The sequence below is a fragment of the Haematobia irritans genome, chromosome 5 (assembly GCF_050003625.1).
Source record: "Haematobia irritans isolate KBUSLIRL chromosome 5, ASM5000362v1, whole genome shotgun sequence".
Classification (NCBI taxonomy): Eukaryota; Metazoa; Arthropoda; class Insecta; order Diptera; family Muscidae; genus Haematobia; species Haematobia irritans.
Window position 1 is genome coordinate 106,088,320 of NC_134401.1, and position 14,956 is coordinate 106,103,275.

A 14,956-nucleotide genomic window follows, 5' to 3' on the forward strand; every position below is an offset into this window, starting at 1 on the left:
TTGGAAAAAATACGGCCCGATGATGCCGCCAGCCCATAAACCGCACCAAATAGTCACTCTTTGTGGGTGCATTGGTTTTTCGACAATCACTCTTGGATTCTCATTCGCCCCAATGCGGCAATTCTGTTTATTGACGAATCCACTGAGGTGAAAATGTGCCTCATCACTGAAGATGATTTTCTTCGAAAATTGATCATCTACTGTTGCCATTTCTTGGAACCATTTTACACGTTGTGATTGTGTATCTCTCCACGGTTCAAATTGATTAAGTCTGAAATAGAGAAATGTCAAATAAAATTCGGAAAAAAACTTGGCGTTTAGGCGTGGTTCACATTCAACATCGGCCCTTACAATTTAACCATCCTTTACATGGTTTTCGCGACAATTACATACTCTAGATAAGCATCAAATGGATGTGGCAACCATGTCCAAACAGGTTTTTTCTATGCGTGTATAAGAAAGCAAGTATATAAGGCCGCAAGTTCGGCCAGGCCGAATCTTATGTACCCACCACCATGGATTGCGTAGAAACTTCTACGAAAGACTGTCATCCTCAATCGAATTACTTGGGTTGTGGTATCTTAAAACTTCTTAACATCGTTTTCTAAATTGTGATTTAGTCCATACATGGTATATATTAGACAAAAAAGTTATGTATAGTTTTGTCTACAAATAATTACGAATCGATATGGACTTTTTGTACGTAGAGAGCCAGAATTGAAATATGGGGGTCGCTTATATGGGGGCTATATACAATTATGAACTTTATATGGACCATTTTTTGTGTGATTGGGGATCGATTTATCTGAGGGCCATATATAACTATAGACCGATATGGACCTAGTTAGGCATGGTTGTTAACGACTATATACTAGCACAATGTACCAAATTTCAACTCACTCGGATTAAATTTGCTCCTCCAAGAGGTTCCAAAACCAAATCTCGGGATCGGTTTATATGGGGCTATGCACGATTATGGACTGATATGGACCATTTTTGGCATGGTTGTCAAATATCATATACTACCACCACGTACCAAATTTCAAGCAGATCGGATGAATTTTGCTTCTCCAAAAGGCACCGCAGGTCAAATTTGGGGATCGGTTTATATGGGAGCTATATATAATTATGGACTGATATGAACCAATTCCTGCATGGTTGTTGGATACCATATACCAACATCACGTACAAAATTCCAACCGAATGGGAAGAATTTTGCCCTTCCAAGGGGCTCTGGGGGCCAAATCTGGGGATCGGTTTATATGGAGCCTATATATAATTATGGACCGATATCGACCAATTTTTGCATGGGAGTTTGAGGCCATATATTAACACCACGTACCAAATTTCAACTGAATCAGATGAATTTTGGTCTTCCAAGGGGTTCCGGAGGTAAAATCTGGTGATCGGTTTATATGGGGGCTATATAATTATGAACCGATGTGGACCAATTTTTGCATGGTTATTAGAGACCATGTACTAACATTACGTACCAAATTTCAGCCGGATCGGATGAAATTTGCTTCTCTTAGAGGCCTCGCAAGCCAAATCGGAGGATCGGTTTATATGGGGGCTATATATAATTATGGACCGATGTGGACCAATTTTTGCATGGTTGTTAGAGACCATATACTAACACCATGTACCAAATTTCAGCCGGATCGGATGAAATTTGCTTCTCTTAGAGGCCTCGCAAGCCAAATCGGGGGATCGGTTTATATGGGGGCTATATATAATTATGGACCGATGTTGACCAATTTTTGCATGGTTGTTAGAGACCATATACTAACACCATGTACCAAATTTCAGCCGGATCGGATGAAATTTGCTTCTCTTAGAGGCCTCGCAAGCCAAATCTGGGGATCGGTTTATATGGGGGCTATATATAATTATGGACCGATGTGGACCAGTTTTTGCATGGTTGTTAGAGACCATATACTGACACCATGTACCAAATTTCAGCCGGATCGGATGAAATTTGCTTCTCTTAGGGGCCTCGCAAACCAAATCGGGGGATCGGTTTATATGGGGGCTATACATAATTATGAACCGATGTGGACCAATTTTTGCGTGGTTGTTAGAGACCATATACTAACACCATGTACCAAAATTCAGCCGGATCGGATGAAATTTGCTTCTCTTAGAGGCCTCGCAAGCCAAATTTTGGGGTCCGTTTATATGGGGGCTATACGTAAAAGTGGACCGATATGGCCCATTTGCAATACCATCCGACCTACATCAATAACAACTACTTGTGCCAAGTTTCAAGTCGATAGCTGGGAGCCACCGTGGTGCAATGGTTAGCATGCCCGCCTTGCATACACAAGGTCGTGGGTTCGATTCCTGCTACGACCGAACACCAAAAAGTTTTTCAGCGGTGGATTATCCCACCTCAGTAATGCTGGTGACATTTCTGAGGGTTTCAAAGCTTCTCTAAGTGGTTTCACTAAAATGTGGAACGCCGTTCGGACTCGGCTATAAAAAGGAGGTCCCTTGTCATTGAGTTTAACATGGAATCGGGCAGCACTCAGTGATAAGAGAGAAGTTCACCACTGTGGTATCACAATGGACTGAATAGTCTAAGTGAGCCTGATACATCGGGCTGCCACATAACCTAACCTAACCTAAGTCGATAGCTTGTTTCGTTCGGAAGTTAGCGTGATTTCAACAGACGGACGGACGGACGGACGGACATGCTCAGATCGATTCAGAATTTGACCACGACCCAGAATATATATACTTTATGGGGTCTTAGAGCAATATTTCGATGTGTTACAAACGGACAAAGTTAATATACCCCCCATCCTATGGTGGTGGGTATAAAAAAACGCACATAAGAAACAAAAATTGTTTATTTTACAGAGTTTCTTATATCCGTTATCCACTGTAAAAAAAAATCTTATGCATTAAAACTGAGTTAGATTTATATTTAATATAATTACGGTTTATGTTTCAGTGCACTGATTAAACTGGACTTTAATGATTTTTTAGGAATTGCCACGATTGTTCACAAATTTGGCTAAATTGGCCTACACTTATTGAACGATCTCCTCTTTTGTAATAATTGACTCAATTTTAGTGGTATACTAACTCTATAGGTGCAAATTCAAGCATAACTCCTGCTTGTACATATGTGTGCATCACAGGATTTGCACGAATATAGTGGCATTACCGATCTTATTGCAAAATATCACCGATATAAACCGATGTAACTCAAAATTTAGGTAGGACACCCCTGTAAAGTAACGCTAATATCGAATCTGATTTAGATATACATACATAGCCCCCATATACATATCTCAATATCAGTACTTACTAGTTCAATAGAGGTGGTTTAGGGTATGATATAGTCGGCCCCACCCAACTTTCTCCTTTACTCACTTGTTTTTCTTTGTGTGTAGATTTTATTACGGTGTCGATTTCGAAATTTTATTATTCCATATCTGTGAAAGTAGATATGAGTTTCTAGTTTGTTTTAGTATTTCAATCGTTGTTGATATTAAGTGACTTAAAGTTTCGAATATGTGGCTAAAATTGTTCCTGTCTGGCATCATATTTTTGGCCTTATGGATTAGATTTTGGTTTAGGAAATCGTTTTCCTATTGGACACGTTACAATGTTCCTGCAGCAAGGGCCAGTATTTTTAGTGGAAGCTTTATGGATTTTGTTAAAATGAAAACAAATTTCGGCTATCATTTGAAAGACATATACGATAATCCAAAATTTGTAAACGAGGCAGCTGTGGGAGTTTATGGTCTGTATAAACCTGGTCTTCTGATACGTGATCCAAATCTATTGAAAGCTATTTTCATTAAGGACTTTGATAAGTTTTGTGAACGTTCGGCGCAATGTGATCGCCACAATGATCCTTTGGGTGATATGAATTTGTTCTTTGCCCGTTATCCCTATTGGAGGACAATGCGTATGAAAATGAGTCCTGTATTTTCGAGTGGAAAAATCAAAAATATGTATCCCTTATTGCAACAGGTGGCCAGGAGGCTGGAAGAACATTTGCATAAGAGAGGTGATCGTTTCGTAGATGAGTTTAAATCACTATTTGGACGATATTCTACCGACACCATATCGACTACCATCATGGGTTTTGAATCGAATGCTTTGGAAAATCCTGAAGAACCCATTTACCTGGAGGCAGTTAAATTATCGAAATTTAATTTTATTCGGGCAATTGCATTTATGAGTGCTTTATTTGAACCCCGCTTGGCTATTCTCTTTAAATTGAAAACATTTTATGAATCCACCTATGGCTTCTTAAAATGTTCCATTGATAAGGTCTTGGGGGAACGTGAGAAAAGTGGCCGGTGTCGTAATGATCTTATTGATGTTTTTGTTAAACTAAAGCAAGAAGCAGTGGCAGAGGGAGAAGATAAGCTATTTACCATGAATGGCTTCTATGCCCAGGCTTGTATTCTAATGAGTGGAGGTTTCGATACCTCAGCTACAACTATAACGAATGCCTTCTTTGAATTGGCCCAGCATCCAGAGTTGATGTCACGATTGCGTGAGGAAATACATCAGGCCTTCATCGATGGCGGTGGTGAAATTTCCTATGAACGTTTGAATTCTATGGAATATTTGGATATGGTAATGGCAGAGACTTTACGCAAATATCCTGTGTTACCCCTGCTAGATCGACAATATGTGGCCCCCAAAAGAAATGAAGGTTATTCCTTGAAACCATTCTATAATTATGAAATGCCCGATGGTATGCCTGTCTATATTTCGGTATATGCTCTACACTATGATACCAAGGTAAGTGATTATCGTTAAAAATCGTTGTGCATATTAATAACTTCGTTCAATTCTTATAGTACTGGCCTGATCCCACAAAATTTGATCCGGAACGTTTCTCTCGCGAAAATCGAAAATCCCAGGAGCCCATGTCCTATTTACCCTTCGGAAGTGGCCCCCATAATTGTGTTGGCCAACGTTTGGGTCAGCTACAGACAAAGCTGGCTATAGCTCATGTTCTTAAGAATCATAATGTTCAGATTTGTGATCGTACAAATTTAAATCCTAGACTAGATCCCAAGGCATTTATTTTACATATTGAGGGTGGTATACATTTGGAAATAGTTTGTGATAGGATGTATGATAAGGTGGTTAATAAATAAATAAATTTGAACTAGGGGTGATGTATTTTTTATACCCTCCACCATAGGATGGGGGTATATTAACTTTGTCATTCCGTTTGTAACACATCGAAATATTGCTCTAAGACCCCATAAAGTATATATATTCTGGGTCGTGGTGAAATTCTGAGTCGATCTAAGCATGTCCGTCCGTCCGTCCGTCTGTCCGTCTGTCCGTCTGTCCGGCTGTCCGTCCGTCTGTGGAAATCACGCTAACTTCCGAACGAAACAAGCTATCGACTTGAAACTTGGCACAAGTAGTTGTTATTGATGTAGGTCGGATGGTATTGAAAATGGGCCATATCGGACCACGTTTACGTATAGCCCCCATATAAACCGATCCCCAAATTTGGCTTGGGGAGCCTCCCGGAGCAGCAAAATTCATCCGATCCGGTTGAAATTTGGTACGTGGTCTTAGTATACGGTCTCTAACAACCATGCAAAAATTGGTCCATATCGGTCCATAATTATATATAGCCCCCATATAAACCGATCCCCAGATTTGACCTCCGGAGCCTCTTGGAGGGGCAAAATTCATCCGATCCGATTGAAATTTGGTACCTGACGTTAGTATATGGTCTCTAACAACCATGCAAAAATTCGTCCATATCGGTCCATATATATATATGTAGCCCCCATATAAACCGATCCCCAGATTTGACCTCCGGAGACTTTTGGAGGGGCAAAATTCATCCGATCCGGTTGAAATTTGGTACCTGATGTTAGTATACGGTTTTTAACAACCATGCCCAAAATGGTCCATATCGGTCCATAATTATATATAGCCCCCATATAAACCGATCCCCAGATTTGACCTCCGGAGCCTCTTGGAGGGGCAAAATTCATCCGATCCGGTTGAAATTTGGTACCTGATGTTAGTTTACGGCCTCTAATAACCATGCAAAAATTGGTCCATATCGGTCCATAATTATATATAGCCCCCATATAAACCGATCCCCAGATTTGACCTCCGGAGCCTCTTGGAAGAGCAAAATTCATCCGATCCAGTTGAAATTTGGTACATGGTGTTAGTATGTGGTCTCTAACAACCATGCAAAAATTGGTCCATATCGGTCCATAATTATATATAGTTCCCATATAAACCGTCCCCAGATTTGACGTCCGAAACCTCTTGGAGGAGCAAAAGTCATCCGATACGGTTGAAATTTGGTACATTTTGTCAATATATGGCCTCTAACAGCCATGTAAAAATTGGTCCATATCGGTCTTTAGTTATATATAGCCGATGACTTATTACACAAAAATTGGTCCATATCGCCAAAAATAATCTACCAAAACTTTATTTCCATAGAAAATTTTGTCAAATTTTATTACTATAGAAAGTTTTGTCAAAATTTCATTTCTATAGAAAGTTTTGTCAAAAGTTTATTTCTATACAAATGTTTGTCAAAATTTTATTTCCATAGAAAATTTTGTCAAAATTTTATTTCTATAGAAAATTTTGTAATCTACCAAAACTTTATTGGGAGCCACCGTGGTGCAATGGTTAGCGTGCCCGCCTTGCATACACAAGGTCGTGGGTTCGATTCCTGCTACGACCGAACACCAAAAAGTTTTTCAGCGGTGGATTATCCCACCTCAGTAATGCTGGTGACATTTCTGAGGGTTTCAAAGCTTCTCTAAGTGGTTTCACTAGAATGTGGAACGCCGTTCGGACTCGGCTATAAAAAGGAGGTCCCTTGTCATTGAGTTTAACATGGAATCGGGCAGCACTCAGTGATAAGAGAGAAGTTCACCACTGTGGTATCACAATGGACTGAATAGTCTAAGTGAGCCTGATACATCGGGCTGCCACATAACCTAACCTAACCTAAAACTTTATTTCCATAGAAAATTTTGTCAAATTTTATTACTATAGAAAGTTTTGTTAAAATTTCATTTCTATAGAAAGTTTTGTCAAAAGTTTATTTCTATAGAAATGTTTGTCAAAATTTTATTTCTATAGAAAATTTTGTAAAAAATTTATTTCTGTAGAAAATTTTGTCAACATTTTATTTCTATACAAAATTTTGTCAAAATTTCATTTCTATACAAAATTTTATCAACATTTTATTTCTATAGAAATTTTTGTCAAAATTGTATTGCTATAGAAAATTTTGTCAACATTTTACTTCCATAGAAAATTTTGTCAACATTTTATTTCTATAGAAAATTTTGTCAAGTTTTTATTTCTATAGAAAATTTTGTCAAATTTTTATTTCTATTGAAAATTTTGTCAAAATTTTATTTCTATAGAAAATTTTGTCAAGGTTTCAAGAAAATTTTGTCAAACTAGATTATATACGTATTTAATCGGCCTTTTTTTGTTTAATATATACCCCGTATGGGCTAACTTACAATTTAGAAGACAGTGCTAAAAAGTTTTACGATACCTTGCCATCGGCAAGTCTTATCACAACCCAAGTAATTCGATTGTGGATGACAGCCTTTAGTAGAAGTTCCTACGCAATCCATGGTGGAGGGTACATAAGATTCGGCCTGGCCGAACTTACGGCCGTATATACTTGTTTTGTTTAATATATACCCCGTATGGGCTAACTTACAATTTAGAAGACAGTGCTAAAAAGTTTTACGATACCTTGCCATCGGCAAGTGTTATCACAACCCAAGTAATTCGATTGTGGATGACAGCCTTTAGTAGAAGTTCCTACGCAATCCATGGTGGAGGGTACATAAGATTCGGCCTGGCCGAACTTACGGCCGTATATACTTGTTTTTAACTGAAAATAAGTAGAAAGTTCGGCTTTGTCGAATCTTATGACACCTCTAAGCAGGACTACTGTCGAAATGTTGACCAATTGGACTTGTAAGTATTTATAACCATCACCATAGGATTGGAGTGTAATAAGTTTTACATACACGCATAGAAGGAATATGATCCCCCAAACATGTTTGAAGAGCAAAATTTTTTTTTTTAACGGTGAGCATGGGACATTTTTATTCCATGTTTTTGAAAAAATATCATGCTTACAACAAACATGTTGCATGTTCACCTTCCAAATTTGCTCTTGAAACATGTTTGGGGTGATCATATTTCTTCTGGGTGTATATTTATTTTATTTTATTAAAGAATTTAAAACCATAATAAATTATGATATTAAATGAAATAGGTACTAACAACAAAGGTTTTCGACCTACTCTGGGTGCATGTAAACATATACATTATTGATCAGGGTGAATTGGCCAAAGATGATCTGATAATGTCTCTCTGCCTGTATGTTTTATTCACGCTAACGTCTTGTGATGAAATTTATCACACATTATTATTTTTGTCAAAGATAGATAGATATATTGGTCTATGTTTTGATATAGCTCCGGTATAAACCGATCATCAGTCTTTATTCCTTAGAGTGTGGGAGCCACAATTTTTATCTCATTTGCTTGAAATATGAAATTTTAGCGATATTTGGATCCATAGAGAGAAGCTATACTTGATTTTATACCTACAGCACAATGTAACCTTCTGTGGTATCAACCAAATCAAGAAGCAAAATATCGTCCAAATCGGTTAAGTTGTAGTATAGCTCCCACATATATGTAGCGCCCGATTTTCAAAAACTTGCCCCTATTTTTTTACCATTATAGCCTTTTTATACCCTAAACCACATAGTGGTCAGGGTATAATAAGTTTGATCGGCCAAAAAATGTGCCTACCAGAAATATTGATTTTAGACCCCATAAAATATATACCGATCGACTCAGAATCACCTCCTGAGTCGATCTAGCGCTTGGTGTCCGTCCGTCTGTCCATGTATTTGTTGTTCACAGGATTCCGGTCGCAATTATTAACTGATTTTGGTACAGGGAGTTTTTTGGGCACAAGGACGAACGCTATTGAATTTGGAAGAAATCGGATCAAATTTAGATATAGCTCCCATAGATATGTTTCGCCCGATTTCGACAAATGGGGTCACGTTGCGCTTTTTTCCAAACGGATCGTCACCAAATTTGGCAAAAGGTAATATTTTTCACCGCCCTTCAAGTCTGCAAAATTTCATCCAAATCGGTTCAGATTTAGATCTAGCTCTCATATATATGTATCGCCCGATTTTTCTAAATTTGGCCATAAAACCCTTATTTATCAACCGATCTTACTCAAAGTTGGCTAAGTGTAATCTTCTATAGCACTTATTATATGTGCAAAAAAACATCGAAATCGGTTCAGATTTAGATATAGCTCCCATTTATATGTATAGCCCGATTTTCCCAAATTTGGCCATAGAACCCTTATTTATTAACCGATCTTACTCAAAGTTGGCTGATCCAGTCCCCTATAGTACTAACGGTATGTGCAAAAAATCATCGAAATCAGTTCAGATTTAGCTATGGCTCCCATATATATGTATCGCCCGATTTTGCCAAACCTTATTTTTGACCATAGAGACCTCATTTATTACGTAATCGTACTCAAATTTTGCACAAGGTAACCGTCTGTGGTATTAATCAAACCCGAAAAATATGCAAATTGGTTCAGATTTAGATATAGCTTCCATATATATGCATCGCTCTATTTTCCCGAATTTGGCCATAGTACTCTTATTTATTAACCAATGTTACTCAAATTTCAAATTTTGATGTACTACCCGACCCTATTTATACGTACTTGTAGCTCTTACATCAGAATATTGCTCGATTTTTACAAATTTGGATTTATTACCCACACTAATTAAGAGATTTCCCCTTTTTTAATAATGGGCTCAATATTAGTGGCATACTAGCTCCGTAGGAGCAATATCAACTACAGCCAGTGTTGCTAGAAGTAGGGGAAATTTCCTATATGTACTGTCTTTCTACTATTTAGCGTCTTGTAGGGACGTAGGGCCACAATGTAGGGACATTTTCACTCAGCACAATTTGTAATAATTTTTACATTTTGGTGGCTCTAGAAGAGGAAATTAGTAACTGGCAAGGCTTGATCTTTAACTATGTGTGGTAACAACAGTTACCACTCGTGCCAAAAAAAATCTAACAAAATTTGAAGATTACCACAAATCTACCAAACAAATATTTCTATAGAAATTTTTGTCAAAACTTTATTCCTGTAGAAAATTTTGTCAACATTTTATTTTAATAGAAAATTTTGTCAAAATTGTATTTCTGTAGAATTTTCTTTTCAAAATATAATTTCTATAAAAAATGTTCTCAAAATTTTATATCTATGGAATTTTCTGAAAATTTTATTTCTATAGGATTTATTGTCAAAATTTTATTTTTATAGATATTTAACAAAAAAAGATTACTATTTTTTGTAGAATTCTACCAACTGTGGCAACCGTGGTGGTAATACAAATTTATATTCTAAGTTATATACGTTGCATATTCATGTTTTAAGATAATAAAGTACTTAGAACCATGTTTGTTTTGTAAAATTCTTTAAATTTAACGAAAAATATTGTAGGGAAAATTGTATGGGAAAGTAGGGAACTTTATTTGTCCTTGTAGGGTAAACCAAACATTTTCCCTGGCAACATTGACTATGAGCTATAGTCAGATTGAGACAAAGCACCCCTAAGCATGAACCCCTTAATTTTCTTAAATATGCAACTTCGGTTTATCTCCCAGACCTATATCAATGTCATCACACAAATGTTTATGATTACTAATTCAGTAAGGGTGGTTTAGCGTATGATATAGTCGGCCCCGCCCGACTTTCTACTTTACTTACTTGTTTATTAATAGATCTTACTCAAATTTAGCACAAGGTGGTATCAACCAAACCTGGAAAATATCATCCAAATCGATTCAGATTTAGATATAGTTCAAACCCAGTTTCGACCAAACATCAGCGGTGGATTATCCCACCTCAGTAATACTGGTGAAATTTCTGAGTGTTTCACACAAAATTTCGTTTTTATTATTCAACATAGTTCCCTTCAAGAGCGATACAATGATTATAACGACCTTCCAATTTTTTGATACCGTTTTGGTAGTACTCCTTCGGTTTTGCCTCAAAATAGGCTTCAGTTTCTGCGAGCATCCTTTTGAGGTCTGAGAACAAGAAAAAGTCGCTAGGGGCCAGATCTAGAGAATACGGTGGGTGGGGAAGCAATTCGAAGCCCAATTCATGAATTTTTGCAATCGTTCTCAATGACTTGTGGCACGGTGCGTTGTCTTTGTGGAACAACACTTTTTTCTTCTTCATATGGGGCCGTTTTGTCGCGTTTTCGACCTTCAAACGCTCCAATAACGCCATATAATAGTCACTGTTGATGGTTTTTCCCTTCTCAAGATAATCGATAAAAATTATTCCATACGCATCCCTAAAAACAGAGGCCATTACTTTGCCAGCGGACTTTTGAGTCTTTCCACGCTTCACCGATCGCTATCCACTCAGCCTCAGGAGTGTAGTGATGGAGCCACGTTGTTGTTTTTGGTCAAATGTGAGCTCGCGCGGCACCCTTTTGCACAGAGCTTCCGCATATCCAAATATTGATGAATGATATGACCAACACGTTCCTTTGATATCTTTAAGGCATCTGCTATCTCGATCAACTTCATTTTACGGTCATTAATAATCATTTTGTGGATTTTTTTGATGTTTTCGTCGGTAACCACCTCTTCCGGGCGTCCACCGTCCTCCGTGCTCATTTCACCACGCTTGAATTTTGCATACCAATCAATTATTGTTGATTTTCCTGGGGCAGAGTCCGGAAACTCATTATCAAGGCAAGTTTTTGCTTCCACCGTATTTTGCCCTTGAGAAAACAGTATTTTATCAAAACACGAAATTCCTCTTTTTCCATTTTTTTCACAATAACAAAAGTTTCTTCACAAAAGACGCTCTATCTCACAAACTAATTGACTTACAGACGTCAAATTGTGACACGAATCATTTGAAGGTTGGTACTATATAAAAATAGTATGCATTTAATACTACACACAAAAAAATTTTTTCTGATTCAATCACGAAATAAATTGATCCAATTTTTAATTGAAATGTCTTCACGGAAATGATAGTATCAATTAAAAAACAAGTATATACGGCCGTAAGTTCGGCCAGGCCGAAGCTTATGTACCCTCCATCATGGATTGCGTAGAAACTTCATCTAAACACTGCCATCCACAATCGAATTAGGCAAGGCAAGTTATCTTAAAACCTCCTAGCACCATCTTCTAAATTGTATGTAAGTCCATACGTGGTATATATTACATCAAAAAAGATCGATTAAATACGTATATAATTCAGTTTGACAAAGTAGACATTTTTACAAAATTTTCTATAGAAATGAACCGATATGGACCAATTTTTGTGTGATTGGACCAATTTTGGTATGGTTGTTGGCGACCATATACTAACACCACGTGCCTAATTTGAACCGGATTGGATGAATTCCTATATATAATTAAGGACCGATATGGACCAATTTTTGCATGGTTATTAGAGACCATATACCAACATCATGTACCAAATTTCAGCCGGATCGGATGAAATTTGCTTCTATTTTAGGCTCCGCAAGCCAAATCTGGAGATCGGTTTATATGGGGGCTATATATAATTATGGACCGATGTGGACCAATTTTTGCATGGTTGTTAGAGACCATATACCAACACTATATACCAAATTTCGGAAGTTAGCGTGATTTCAACAGACGGACGGACGGACATGCTTAGATCGACTCAGAATTTCACCACGACCCAGAATATATATACTTTATGGGGTCTTAGAGCAATATTTCGATGTGTTACAAACGGAATGACAAAGTTAATATACCCCCATCCTATGATGGAGGGTATAACAAACAATTATATACGGCCGTAATTTCGGCCAGGCCGAACCTCCACCATGGATTGCGTAGAAACTTCTGCAAAACACTGTCATCCACAATCGAATTACTTGGGTTGCGGTAACGCTTCCCGATGGCAAAGTATCTTAAAACCTCCTAACACCGTCTTCTAAATTGTAAGGAAGTCCATACGTGGTGTATATTCAATCAAAAAGACAGATTAAATACGTATATAATTCAGTTTGACAAAATTTTCTATAAAAATAAAATTTTGACAAAATTTTCTATAGAAATAATATTTTAACAACATTTTCTATAGAAATGAAATTTTGACAAAATTTTCTACAGAAATAAAGTTTTGACAAAATTTTCTATAGAAAAGAAATTTTAACAAAATTTTCTATAGATAGATATAGATATAAAATTTTAACAAATTTTTCCTATAGAAATAAAATTTTGACAAAATTTTCTATAGAAATAAAATTTTGATAAAATTTTCTTTAGAAATAAATTTTTGGCAGATTATTTTTGCTCGAGTGGCAACCGTGAATTTTGTTCCCCCAAGAAGGTCCGGAGGTGAAATCTGGAGAATGGTTTACATTGGGTTTATATATAAATATAAATATAAACATAATATATATATATATATATATATATATATATATATATATATATATATATATATATATATATATATATATATATATATATATATATATATATATATATATATATATATATATATATAAATTAAATTAGTTTATTTTAAACATTTTAAAAAAATATTTTTTTGTTGATCCAAACTTAAAGTTTGAAACAACCTTCTTTATTAATTGCCAGTTGGAAACTAACTAACTCTACATACTTAAAATTACCTAATCTTATAGCTACACATTATGCTGAGTTGGATATCGTATATCCGCGCGTGTAGCGGTCATTTCCTCGCATTGCCCAATCTGTGGGAACTGTCCACTCAGCATTGTCCCACTTTACCTGTTGTCTGTTGATGTTGTCTGTTGATGTTGTTGTTGCTATATCGTGTGTCTGATGTGCATATGGCTGGTGTTAACTCCTCCCCTCTTAAATACAATTGCCCTCAATTGTCTGTTTTTTCTTCAAAAATATGGGATATCATTCAATCGTAAATTGGATGGAGTTCTATTGGCTAAGATGACTGTGGGTGCATTGGGGAATTGAATTTCTTGTTTGTTCGCAATGGTCCTGTTCATATTGGGTGAGGTCTTGGATGCCCTTAGGATGATGAATCCAATGATAGAAGCCAGGAGTATCAATATAATAGTTGAAGATCCATTTATAACTGTTCCGAGCTTAATCGTCTGTAATTCATGTGTGTTGTTTAGGTGGAGCTCATTCAAGCTTTCTATTGTTAGCAGGTTTTCAAGGTTTTCTTCTTCAGGTGTGGGTTGAAGCATAGCAGAAATGATTTTTACTTTTGGGGCTTCTAGATTACGGTACATTTTCCCTTGTGCGGTGATTGTAGAATTCATGAATTTGATTAAGAACGTGCCAGCCAGATTGCGTTTCGCTTCATTTATTAGAATAGAATCATTGTAATCGTTTAATAAAATTATTCCTTGGTTTAAATTTTCTATTTGTGGGATGTGTTGACTATTGGTGTAGGTGCATGAGGATTTTTGACTATTGATGATGCGAGGGATGCAGGGATCGTTGCTTATATCAATTATGTCAATAGTGTTACATATTTTAACTACATTATAATCTAAACATTTATTTTTTATTCCGTACATTTCATTATTGTTTTTAATTATTTCTTTGAAGGGTAATTTTATAATTTTATTATTTTTCTTAACTGGTCGTATTATAAAGTTTTCATATATTTTTTTATTTGTTAAGGGAATTTTAATAAGATACAAAATAGTTGAGTTGTTATACATAATTTTGACTTCGGCGTATTCCACCGCCTCTTCTACTGTTCTGAATGGCATATTTTCTTCCTTTAGTTTTTCCATAGCTAATTTAATTTCAATTTTATTCAAGATTAATGAGTTTATTATTCCACTTTTTGCCCATTGTATGGC

At 36.4% G+C, this 14,956-nt stretch overlaps 1 protein-coding gene across 1 annotated transcript in view; it reads left to right on the forward strand.

Moving 5' to 3' along the window:
* Window positions 1-3,513: 3,513 nt before the first annotated feature.
* LOC142239971 (uncharacterized) overlaps window positions 3,514-14,956 on the forward strand; it is a 29,073-nt gene continuing 17,630 nt past the window's right edge. The window contains exons 1-2 of the mRNA XM_075311699.1: window positions 3,514-4,770; window positions 4,830-5,107. Of these exons, the coding sequence (XP_075167814.1) occupies window positions 3,523-4,770; window positions 4,830-5,107 (1,526 nt within the window). The 5' untranslated portion in view covers window positions 3,514-3,522. The remainder of the gene's footprint in view (window positions 4,771-4,829; window positions 5,108-14,956) is intronic.